This window comes from Nesoenas mayeri, assembly GCF_963082525.1.
Source record: "Nesoenas mayeri genome assembly, contig: SCAFFOLD_182, whole genome shotgun sequence".
Taxonomy (NCBI): Eukaryota; Metazoa; Chordata; class Aves; order Columbiformes; family Columbidae; genus Nesoenas; species Nesoenas mayeri.
In genome coordinates, this window is record NW_027659947.1 from 1 (window position 1) to 12,401 (window position 12,401).

Consider the following 12,401-nt stretch of genomic DNA (forward strand, 5'->3'; position numbering starts at 1 on the left):
GATGGGATTTGCGGGTCCCTGGGAGGGTCCCATGATGGGGTTTGGGGTCCCTGGGGGGGTCCCATGATGGGGTTTGGGGGTCCCTGGGGGGGGTTGGGGGTCCCTGGGGGGGGTTGGGGGTCCCTGGGGGGGTCCCATGATGGGGTTTGGGGTCCCATGATGGGGTTTGGGGTCCCTGGGGGGGTCCCATGATGGGGTTTGGGGTCCCATGATGGGGTTTGGGGGTCCATGGGGAGGGTCCCATGATGGGTTTGGGGTCCCATGATGGGGTTTGTGGGGGATCCATTGGGGGGGTCCAATGATGGGGTTTGGGGGTCCCTGGGGGGTTTGGAGGGGGTCACATGATGGGGTCTGGGGGTCCCTGGGGGGGTTTTGGGGGCCCTTGGGGGGGGGGTCCCATGATGGTGTTTGGGGTCCCATGATGGGGTTTGTGGGGGATCCATTGGGGGGGTCCCATGATGGGGTTTGGGGGTCCCTGGGGGGGTCCCATGATGGGGTTTGGGGGTCCCTGGGGGGGGTTGGGGGTCCCTGGGGGGGTCCCATGATGGGGTTTGGGGTCCCATGATGGGGTTTGGGGTCCCTGGGGGGGTCCCATGATGGGGTTTAGGGGGCACTTGGGGGGGGTCTGGGGGGGTCCCATGATGGGGTTTGGGGTCTAATGATGGGGTTTGGGGGGTCCCATAATGGGCTTTAGGGGTCCCTGGAGGGTCCCATGATGGGGTTTGGGGTCCCATGATGGGGTTTGGGGGTCCATGGGGAGGGTCCCATGATGGGGTTTGGGGTCCCATGATGGGGTATGGGGGTCCATGGGGGGGGTCCCATGATGGGGTTTGGGGTCCCATGATGGGGTTTGGGGGTCCATGGGGAGGGTCCCATGATGGGGTTTGGGGTCCCATGATGGGGTTTGTGGGGGATCCATTGGGGGGGGTCCAATGATGGGGTTTGGGGGTCCCTGGGGGGTTTGGAGGGGGTCACATGATGGGGTTTGGGGGTCCCTGGGGGGTTTGGGGGGGATCCATTGGGGGGGGTCCCATGGTGGGGTTTGGGGTCCCATGATGGGGTTTGGGGCGCAGGAACCGGCCCCACAGCCGGGGGGGGTCCAGCCGCCCCACGAGCTCCCGCAGGGAGGGGGCGGAGCGGGGGGGCTGCGGAGGGGGGGGGAGAGGGGGGGGTCACGTGATGGGGTCTGGGGGGGGCCCTGGGGGGGTCACATGATGGGGTTTGGGGGTCCCTGGGGGGGTTTGGGGGGCACTTGGGGGGGGTCTCGGGGATCTGGGGGGGGTCCAATGATGGGGTTTGGGGTCCCATGATGGGGTTTGGGGTCCCATGATGGGGTTGGGGGTCCCTGAGGGGGTCCCATGATGGGGATTGGGGTCCCATGATGGGGTTTGGGGTCCCTGGGGGGGTCCCATGATGGGGTTTAGGGGGCACTTGGGGGGGGTCTGGGGGGTCCCATGATGGGGTTTGGGTCTAATGATGGGGTTTGGGGGGGTCCCATAATGGGCTTTAGGGGTCCCTGGGGGGTCCCATGATGGGGTTTGGGGTCCCATGATGGGGTTTGGGGGTCCCTGGGGGAGTTTGGGGGGCCCTGGGGGGGTCATATGATGGGGTTTGGGGTCCCTGGGGGGGTTCCCATGATGGGGTTTGGGGTCCTATGATGGGGTTTGGGGGTCCCTGGGGGGGTTTGGGGGGGGGTCACATGATGAGGTTTGGGGTCCCATGATGGGGTTTGGGGGGCACTTGGAGGGGGTTTGGGGGGCCCTGAGGGGGTCCCATGATGGGGTTTGGGGTCTCACGATGGGCTTTGGGGGTCCAAGGGGGGGGTCCCGTGATGGGGTCTGGGGGTCCCTGGGGGGTCCTTGGGGGGGTCACATGATGGGGTTTGGGGGTCCCATGATGGGGTTTGGGGGTCCATGGGGGGGGGTCACATGATGGGGTTTGGGGGTCCCTGAGGGGGTTTGGGGGATCCTGGGGGGTCCCATGATGGGGTTTGGGGGCACTTGGGGGGGTTTGGGGGTCCCTGGGAGGGGTCCAATGATGGGGCTTGGGGGTCCCATGATGGGGATTGGGGTCCCTGGGGGGGTTTGGGGGTCTCTGGGGGGGGTCCCATGATGGGGTTTGGGGGCACTTGGGGGGGGTTTGGGGTCCCTGGGGGGGTCCCATGATGGGGCTTGGGGGTCCCATGATGGGGTTTGGGGTCCCTGGGGGGGTTTGGGGGGGGATCCATTGGAGGGGGTCCCATGATGGGCTTTGGGGTCCCATGATGGGGATTGGGGGCACTAGGGGGGTTTGGGGTCCCATGGTGGGGTTTGGGGTCCCATGATGGGCTTTGGGTCCCTTGGGGGGGTCCCATGATGGGGTTTGGGGGCACTAGGGGGGTTTGGGGGGAGTCCCATAATGGGCTTTAGGGGTCCCTGGGGGGGTCCCATGATGGGCTTTGGGGTCCCTGGGGGGGTCCCATGATGGGTTTAGGGGGCACTTGGGGGGGGTCTGGGGGGGTCCCATGATGGGGTTTGGGGTCCAATGATGGGGTTTGGGGTCTAATGATGGGGTTTGGGGGGTCCCATAATGGGCTTTAGGGGTCCCTGGGGGGTCCCATGATGGGGTTTGGGGGTCCCATGATGGGGTTTGGGGGTCCATGGGGGGGGGTCCCATGATGGGGTTTGGGGTCCCATGATGGGGTTTGGGGGTCCATGGGGGGGGTCCCATGATGGGGTTTGGGGTCCCTGAGGGGGTCACATGATGGGGTTTGGGGGGCACTTGGGGGGGGTTTGGGGGTCCCTGGGGGGGTCACATGATGGGGTTTGGGGTCCCATGATGGGCTTTGGGGGTCCATGGGGGGGGTCCCATGATGGGGTTTGGGGTCCCTGGGGGGGTTTGGGGGGGATCCATTGGGGGGGGTCCCATGATGGGCTTTGGGGTCCCATGATGGGGATTGGGGGCACTAGGGGGGTTTGGGGTCCCATGGTGGGGTTTGGGGTCCCATGATGGGCTTTGGGGTCCCTTGGGGGGGGTCCCATGATGGGGTTTGGGGGCACTAGAGGGGTTTGGGGGGGGGTCCCATAATGGGCTTTAGGGGTCCCTGGGGGGGTCCCATGATGGGCTTTGGGGTCCCATGATGGGCTTTGGGGGGGGGTCCCTGGGTGTGGGGGGGGTTCCCATGTTGGGCTCTGGGTGTGTTTGGGGATCCCAAGCGTGTCTGGCGACCCCTGTTTTGGGGGCCCAATCCTGACCTCCCCCCCACCCCCCTCCTTCCCCCCCCCCCCCTTCCCCTTCCCCCTCCCCTTCCCGTTCCCCCCCCCACTCACCGTCCCTCCGTCCGGCCGCTCCCGGGGCCACAGTCCGTCCAGCACCAGCAGCACCAGCAGCAGCAGCAGCAGCAGCCCCGGTACCGACAGCAGCACCGCCCGGGGGCAGCGGCGGCGGCTCCGCGCCCATAACGAACCGGGTCCCGGGAGCGGCGGAGGCGGCGGCGGCCACGGGGAGGACCCGGGACCCGAACCCGCGACCCGAGCCCGCCGGGAGCCGCCGGAGCCCTTCCGCATGGCGCGGGCGGGGCGGGGACTGAGGGGGTGAGGAGAGTGGTGCTGATTGGTGAGGGGATCCTAGGGGGCGTGGTCAGCCGGGAGCGGGGCCTGCGCGGGTCATGGGAATGATGCTGATTGGGTGAGGGACATTAGGGGGCGTGGTCAGCCGGGAGCGGAGTCTCCGCTGGTGATGAGAATGATGCTGATTGGGTGAGGGGATTTTGGGGGCGTGGTCACCCGGGAGCGGAAGGGGGGGCCTGAGCGGGTGATGAGGGCGCTGCTGATTGGGCGAGGGGACTGTCGGGGGCGTGGTCAACCTGGAGCGGGGGCTCCGCGGGAGGGGGGGGGCGTGCGCGGGTTATGAGGGCGCTGCTGATTGGGCGAGGGGACTCTCGGGGGCGTGGCCACTCGGGAGCAGAGCCTGCGCGGGTGATGAGGGCGCTGCTGATTGGGTGAGGGGACTCTCGGGGGCGTGGTCAGCCGGGAGCGGGAAGCGGGGAGCCTGAGCGGGTGATGAGAATGATGCTGATTGGGCGAGGGACACAAGGGGGCGTGGTCACACGGGAGCGGAGCCTGCGCGGGTGATGAGGGCGCTGCTGATTGGGTGAGGGGCACTAGGGGGCGTGGTCAGCCGGGAGCGGGAAGGGGGGAGCCTGAGCGGGTGATGAGAATGATGGTGATTGGGCGAGGGACACTAGGGGGCGTGGTCACACGGGAGCGGGGGCTGCGCTGGTGATGAGAATGATGCTGATTGGGCGAGGGGACTGTCGGGGGCGTGGTCACACGGGAGCGGGAAGGGGGAGGCCTGAGCGGGTGATGAGGGCGCTGCTGATTGGGTGAGGGGCACTAGGGGGCGTGGCCACACGGGAGCGGGGGCTCCGCGGGAGGGCGGGGACTGAGCGGGTGAGGAGAGTGATGCTGATTGGGCGAGGGGACTCCAGGGGGCGTGGTCACACGGGAGCGGGAAGGGAGGGGCCTGCGCGGGTGATGAGAACGATGCTGATTGGGCGAGGGACACTAGGGGGCGTGGTCACACGGTGTCAACGATGTCCCCTCCTTGGGGTCACCCCAATGATGACGTCACCCCCTTGGTGACAATAGAGATGTCACCCCATTGGTGACAATGATGTCCCCTCCTTGGGGTCACCCCAATGACGATGTCACCCCATCGGTGACAATAGAGATGTCACCCCCATTGGTGACAATGATGTCACCTCCATGGTGACAATAGAGATGTCACCCCCTTGGGTTCACCCCCATGACGATGTCACCCCCATTGGTGACAATGATGTCCCCTCCTTGGGGTCACCCCAATGACAATGTCACCCTATTGGTGACAATAGAGATGTCACCCCATTGGTGACAATGATGTCACCCCCCTTGGCGTCACCCCAATGACAACGTCACCCCCTTGGTGACAATAGAGATGGTCACCCCATTGGTGACAATGATGTCCCCTCCTTGGGGTCACCCCAATGATAACGTCACCCCCATTGGTGACAATAGAGATGTCAGCCCCATTGGTGACAATGGTGTCACCCCCACTAGTGACAATGATGTCACCCTCTTGCCGTCACCCCAATGACCATGTCACCCCATTGGTGACAATGATGTCACCCCCTTGGCGTCACCCCAATGACCATGTCACCCCATTGGTGACAATATAGACGTCACCCCATTGGTGACAACGGTGTCACCCCCATTGGTGACAACGATGTCACCCCATTGGCGTCACCCTAATAACGTCACCCCCTTGGTGACAATAGAGATGTCACCCCCTTGGCTTCACCCCAATGACCATGTCACCCCATTGGTGACAATGATGTCACCCCCTTGGTGTCACCCAATGACGATACCACCCCATTGGTGACAATAGAGATGTCACCCCATTGGTGACAATGATGTCCCCTCCTTGGGGTCACCCCAATGACGATACCACCCCATTGGTGACAATAGAGATGTCACCCCATTGGTGACAATGATGTCCCCTCCTTGGGGTCACCCCAATGACCATGTCACCCCATTGGTGACAATAGAGATGTCACCCCCATTGGTGACAATGATGTCACCCCCATGGTGACAATAGAGATGTCACCCCATTGGTGTCACCCCAATGACCATGTCACCCCATTGGTGACAATGATGTCCCCCCCCTGCTGTCACCCCAATGACCATGTCACCCCCATTGGTGACAATGATGTCCCCTCCTTGGGGTCACCCCAATGACCATGTCACCCCATTGGTGACAATGATGTCCCCTCCTTGGGGTCACCCCAATGACGATACCACCCCATTGGTGACAATAGAGATGTCACCCCATTGGTGACAATGATGTCCCCTCCTTGGGGTCACCCCAATGACAATGTCACCCCACTGGTGACAATGATGTCCCCCCCTTGCTGTCACCCCAATGACCATGTCACCCCATTGGTGACAACGATGTCCCCCCCTTGCCGTCACCCCAATGACGACGTCACCCACATTGGTGACAATATAGACGTCACCCCATTGGTGACAACCCACCCCATAACCACCCCCCAAACACCACAACCACAACCCTCCACATTTCCACATCTCTTTCCTCTTCCCCAAACCCACCGCGCGGCGCCCCCCACCCCATAACATCCCCAAAAACGTCCCCAAACGTCCCCAAAACGTCCCCTCACCTCCCTTCTTGCTGCACCCAATTATTATCATGCAACCCCACGCGACACCCGGGCGCCTCCTTATCACCGCGCCGGCAACACATCCAATAGGACCGTCCATAGGGTAGATCGTGGTGATACGGTTTGGGGTGCCAACGGCACAGCGAGACGTCCCCCCTCTCATAGCGCTTCTTGCATTGCTTGCACGGGTCATCGCGGTACAACGGGTGCCGGCTCCACCGCGAATCGGCGCCGCGAACGCCGAACGTCTCGATGATCGACTTAAAGTAATGGCAACAACACTTGAGCGCGGCCACGCTCGCGTGGGCAAATAGCCGAATATCTTCACCATGACGTGCTCGGGGAGGAGAAACATATATTGCCGCGGTTCTAAGAGCCGTTGGATCTTAAAGCGGATCTCCAAAAAGTCGTGCGACACGTGGCGGTACAACCGGCACAACGCCGGGTCGCCGCGCGTCCCGTCTGCGTCGTCAACCGGCGCTTCGGCGCTGACGCCGAACAGTTCGCCCGGTGGCGGCGGCGGCGGCGCCGGTTCGTCGCGGTTGGGTAGACGCACCGTTTCCTCCGTCGCCTTCTTGGCGCTGTCGTTGCCGAAGAAGACGCATTGATCCACCACGCCGGTCACCACCACGTCCACGTGGAAACCGGCGGGTGACGTTGGCGTCGTTGCGCGCGGCGCCGGCGTCCGGATTATCACGCGAAGCGCCGCGCGGCGCCGGAGATATCAAGCGGTACAGATCGCAGGTGATCTTATCTTTGGCTCGTCCCGCGGCGCTCGGAGCCGATTCGGCGATGCGGAAGGCGATGCGCACCTCGCCGTCGGCGCCGCCGGATTGCCGTAAGCCGTTATGGGGGGACACGGCGGCGGCGCCGCGGTGGCGCGACTCGAATTGCGCCACCGCTTCGGCGACGCGGTTGCAATCGGAACCATTGGGTGCTTTGGGATCCGGGGCGGTGCGGGGGAAGGTTTGCAGCGCCAGCGCCGCGCGGCGCTCCACCAGCGCCACCATGTCGGCTACCGATATCAAGTCGGCCATATCGCCGTCACCATTGGCGTCGTCATTGGCGTCATTGGCGTCGCCGTTGGCGTCACCTTTGTGGGGGTCGTGGCAACGGCGCCGGCGTTTGGCCTTGGAGCTGTCGGTGGCCCAGTTGCCCTTGACCTTGCCCTTGACCTTGGTGGCGCCGCATTGGTGCGCCACGAAGAACGCCACCTTCTCTTTGGTGTTGCCGGGTTTGATGACGTACCAGGTGTCCAATAACACGCGCCCGTCGTCCGGCGGGCGGCGCCGTTGGGTTGGGGGGGACGTCGTCGGCGGCGTTGGGGACATCGGGGGGTGTTTGGGTATGGGGGGGGACATGGGGTGTTGGGGGTGTAGGTGCCGAAGGGGCGCGGGCACCAGAGGTGGAGGTGGGGGATGGGGTTGGGATCCATCAGGGGTGCATGGTGGGTGGGGGGCGGTGGGGACGATGGGGACAATGGGGATGGTGGGGGTGATGGGGACGATGGGGACAATGGGGATGATGGGGACAATGGGGGCAATGGGGACAATGGGACGTTAGGGTTGATGGGGATGATGGGGACGATGGGGACAATGGGACGTTAGGGTTGATGGGGACAATGGAGACAATGGCGACAATGGGGACGATGGGGACAATGGGACGTTAGGGTTGATGGGGATGTTGGGGACAATGGGGACAATGGGACGTTAGGGTTGATGGGGACAATGGAGACAATGGGGACGATGGGGACAATGGGACGTTAGGGTTGATGGGGATGTTGGGGACAATGGGGACAATGGGACGTTAGGGATGATGGGGACAATGGGGACAATGGGGACGATGGGGACAATGAGGACAATGGGGACAATGGGAGGTTAGGGTTGATGGGGATGTTGGGGACAATGGGGACAATGGGACGTTAGGGTTGATGGGGACAATGGGGACAATGGGGACTATGGGGACAATGGGGACGATGGGGACAATGGGACGTTAGGGATGATGGGGACAATGGGGACGTTGGGGACGATGGAGACAATGGGGACAATGGGGACGATGGGGACAATGGGGGACAATGGGATATTAGAGATGATGGGGACGTTGGGGACAATGGGGACAATGGGGACAATGGGGATGATGGGGACAATGGGGACAATGGGGACAATGGGGACGTTGGGGACGTTGGGGACACCGTTGGGGACGTTGGGGACGCCGGGGATGGGTCCAGGCCTGGAGGAGAGAGAAGAGAGTTAGGGGGGCTGGGGACAGTTTGGGGACAATATGGGGACAATATGGGGACACTATGGGGACAGTATTGGGGTCCTGGGGACAGTTTGGGGAGAATATGGGGACAATATGGGGACAATATGGGGACAATATTGGGGTCCTGGGGACAGTACGGGGACAGTTTGGGGACAATATGGGGACAATATGGGGCTGGTAGGGACAATATGGGGACAGTATTGGGGGTCCTGGGGACAGTTTGGGGACAATATGGGGACAATAAGGGGACAATACGAGGCTGGTAGGGACAGTACTGGGACAGTTTGGGGACAATATGGGGACAATATGGGGTTGGGGGAGACAATATGGGGACAGTATTGGGGTGGTGGGGACAGTTTGGGGACAATATGGGGACAATATGGGGTTGGGGGGGACAATATGGGGACAGTATTGGGGTGGTGGGGACAGTATGGGGACAGTTTGGGGACAATATGGGGACAATATGGGGACAATATGGGATTGGGGGGGACAATATGGGGACAGTATTGGGGTCCTGGGGACAGTATGGGGACAGTTTGGGGACAATATGGGGACAATATAGGGACAATATTGGGGTCCTGGGGACAGTACGGGGACAGTTTGGGGACAATATGGGGTTGGGGGGGACAATATGGGGACAGTATTGGGGTGGTGGGGACAATATGGGGACAGTTTGGGGGCAATATGGGGTTGGGGGGGACAATATGGGGACAGTATTGGGGTCCTGGGGACAATATGGGGACAGTTTGGGGACAATATGGGGTTGGGGGGGACAATATGGGGACAGTATTGGGGTCCTGGGGACAGTATGGGGACAGTTTGGGGACAATATGGGGACGATTTGGGGACACTATGGGGTTGGTAGGGACAGTATGGGGACAGTATTGGGGTCCTGGGGACAGTATGGGGACAGTTTGGGGACAATATGGGGACAATATGGGGTTGGAGGGACAATATGGGGACAGTATTGGGGTGGTGGGGACAATATGGGGACAGTTTGGGGACAATAAGGGGACAATATGGGGCTGGTAGGGACAATATGGGGACAGTACTGGGGTGGTGGGGACAGTATGGGGACAATATGGGGACACTATGGGGACAATATGGGGACAGTATTGGGGTCCTGGGGACAGTATGGGGACAGTTTGGGGACAATATGGGGACACTATGGGGACAATATGGGGCTGGGGGGACAATATGGGGCTGGTAGGGACAATATGGGAACAATATGGGGACAATGTGGGGACAATATGGGGACAGTTTGGGGACAATATGGGGCTGGTGGGGACAATACGGGGCTGGTGGGGACAGTATAGGGACAGTTTGGGGACACTATGGGGTTGGTAGGGACAGTATGGGAACAATATGGGGACAATATGGGGACAATACGGGGACAATATGGGGTTGGGGGGGACAATATGGGGCTGGGGGGACAATATGGGGACAGCACAGGGCTGGTGGGGACAATCTGGGGCCACAATGGGGCTATTGGGGACACTATGGGGACACTATGGGGACAATCCGCAGCTGCACACTCACCTGCACGCCCCGCCCCTCGCCCTCCAGGCCACGCCCCCAACCCCCGAGGCCACGCCCCCAACCCCGAGGCCACGCCCCCTCACCGGCTGAACCGCGTCCGGCCCTTAAAGCGGCAAAGCCAGCCCCGCCCCTTTTAACGCCCGGCGGGCCGTAGCCGTTCGCTGATAGGCTGCAGCGCGCCAGGCGGTGGCCAATCAGAGAGCGGCGTTCGAGCCATGCCCATATATGGACGGCGCACAGGGCGCTTGGGGGGGGGCGGACAGCTTGTGTGGGCGTGGCCTCGGCGCGGGGGGGCGTGGCCAGCGGGGGACAGTCCCACGCGGGGCAGCGGGGGGGGGGGGGTGTCTATGTTTGGGGGGGGCGGGGGGGGGGGGGGGGGTGGGGGTCACGGAATCGCTGCCCCTTGTGTGGTGTCGCGAAGCCGCTGTCACATGGCGGGGGGGGACCCACGTACCCCCCCCCCCTGTGTATGTGACGAGTGGGAGACGCCGCTCCCCCTCCCCCCCCCCCTATTCCCCAAGACCCGCGGCCCAACGGGCCCCGGTGGCTCCGGGGGTCGCTCCCCCCCCCCCCCCGCGCTATCCCCCCCCTCACCCCCCCCCACCCTCCCCACCCCCCCCCACCCCCCGGGGCCCCGCCCGGACCCGCCGCCCCTCCCCCGCTCACCGGGCAGGTGCCGGGTGCGGCCGCTCCGCCTTTTCGCGCCGCTTCCGGGGTGCCCCCCCCCCTCCGCCTCCTCTGCGCAGGCGCGATGGCCGCGCTGCGTCTTTTCCCGCGCAAGCGCCGCGCGGGGGACGCTGGGAGTTGTAGTCCGCTCCCAAGGGGAGGGGCCGTAAGCCGCCGCGCGTGTGCCGCGGGGGGTGATGGGAGTTGTAGTCCGCGCGGCGGCTCCGCGCATGCGCGGGGGCCATTGGGGCCGCTCGGTCACCCACCCACCCACCCACCCAAAATGACACCTCCCGGATCCGTGACGTCACAGGAGGCACTCATGGGTGTCACACGTGTTTCTTTAGGGGGACACCCCCCCCCCCAACAGCACCCGAAGGTAACAGGGACCCTTGGGACCCCCCCCGCAGCACCCATGGGTGACAAGGACCCTTGGGACCCCCCCTCAGAACCCATGGGTGACAGGGACCCCTCCCCAAAAAGGCTTTTAGGACCTTTGGGACCCCCCCCAGCACCCATGGGTGACAAGGAGCCCCCCCAAAGGCTTTTAGGACCGTTGGGACCCCCCCCCAGCACCCAAAGGATTTTAGGACCCTTGGGACCCCCCCCAGCACCCATGGGTGCCAGGGACCTCCCCAAGACCCCAAACATGACAAGGACCCCCCCCCCAGCACCCAAAGGCTTTTGGGACCCCCCCCCAGCACCCATGGGTGACAGGGACCCCCCCCCCTAAAGCTTTTAGGACCCTTGGGATCCCCCCCCAGCACCCATGGGTGACAGGGACCCCCCCCTAAAGGCTTTTAGGACCCTTGGGACCCCCCCCCAGCACCCAAAGGCTTTTGGGACCCCCCCCAGCACCCATGGGTGACAAGGAACCCCCCAAAGGCTTTTACGACCCTTGGGACCCCCCCCCAGCACCCAAAGGATTTTAGGACCCTTGGGACCCCCCCCAGCACCCATGGGTGCCAGGGACCTCCCCAAGACCCCAAACATGACAAGGACCCCCCCCCCAGCACCCAAAGGCTTTTGGGACCCCCCCCAGCACCCATAGGTGACAGGGACCCCCCAAAGGCTTTTAGGACCCTTGGGACCCCCCCCCCCAGCACCCAAATGATTTTAGGACCCTTAGGACCCCCCCCAGCACCCATGGGTGACAGGGACCTCCCCAAGACCCCAAACATGACAAGGACCCCCCCCCCAGCACCCAAAGGCTTTTGGGACCCCCCCCCAGCACCCATGGGTGACAGGAACCCCCCCCTAAAGGCTTTTAGGACCCTTAGGACCCCCCCCAGCACTCAAAGGCTTTTGAGACCCCCCCAGCACCCATGGGTGACAGGGACCCCCCCCCTAAAGGCTTTTAGGACCCTTGGGACCCCCCCCAGCACCTAAAGGATTTTAGGACCCTTGGGACCCCCCCAGCACCCATGGGTGACAGGGACCCCCCCCAAGACCCCAAACATGACAAGGACCCCCCCCAGCACCCAAAGGCTTTTGGGACCCCCCCCAAGCACCCATAGGTGACAAGGAACCCCCCAAAGGCTTTTAGGACCCTTGGGACCCCCCCAGCACCCATGGGTGATGGAACCCCCCCCAAGACCCCAAAAGTCATAGGGACCCCCCCCCAAAAAGCTTTTAGGACCCTTGGGACCCCCCCAAGCACCCATGGGTGACAGGGACCCCCCCCCTATAGGCTTTTAGGACCCTTGGGACCCCCCCCCAGCACCCAAAGGCTTTTGGGACC

At 63.5% G+C, this 12,401-nt stretch overlaps 1 protein-coding gene across 1 annotated transcript; it reads right to left on the reverse strand.

The window, feature by feature from the left end:
• Positions 1 to 3,689: 3,689 nt before the first annotated feature.
• On the reverse strand, positions 3,690 to 10,736 carry FBXO46 (F-box protein 46; the record flags this gene model as incomplete). Its single annotated transcript, XM_080364704.1, is given in 6 exon segments — positions 3,690 to 3,807; positions 6,194 to 6,491; positions 6,494 to 6,905; positions 6,907 to 7,527; positions 7,530 to 8,422; positions 10,661 to 10,736. Coding segments are annotated over 5 exon segments (1,548 nt in total). The 5' UTR covers positions 7,629 to 8,422; positions 10,661 to 10,736.
• Positions 10,737 to 12,401: the final 1,665 nt, after the last annotated feature.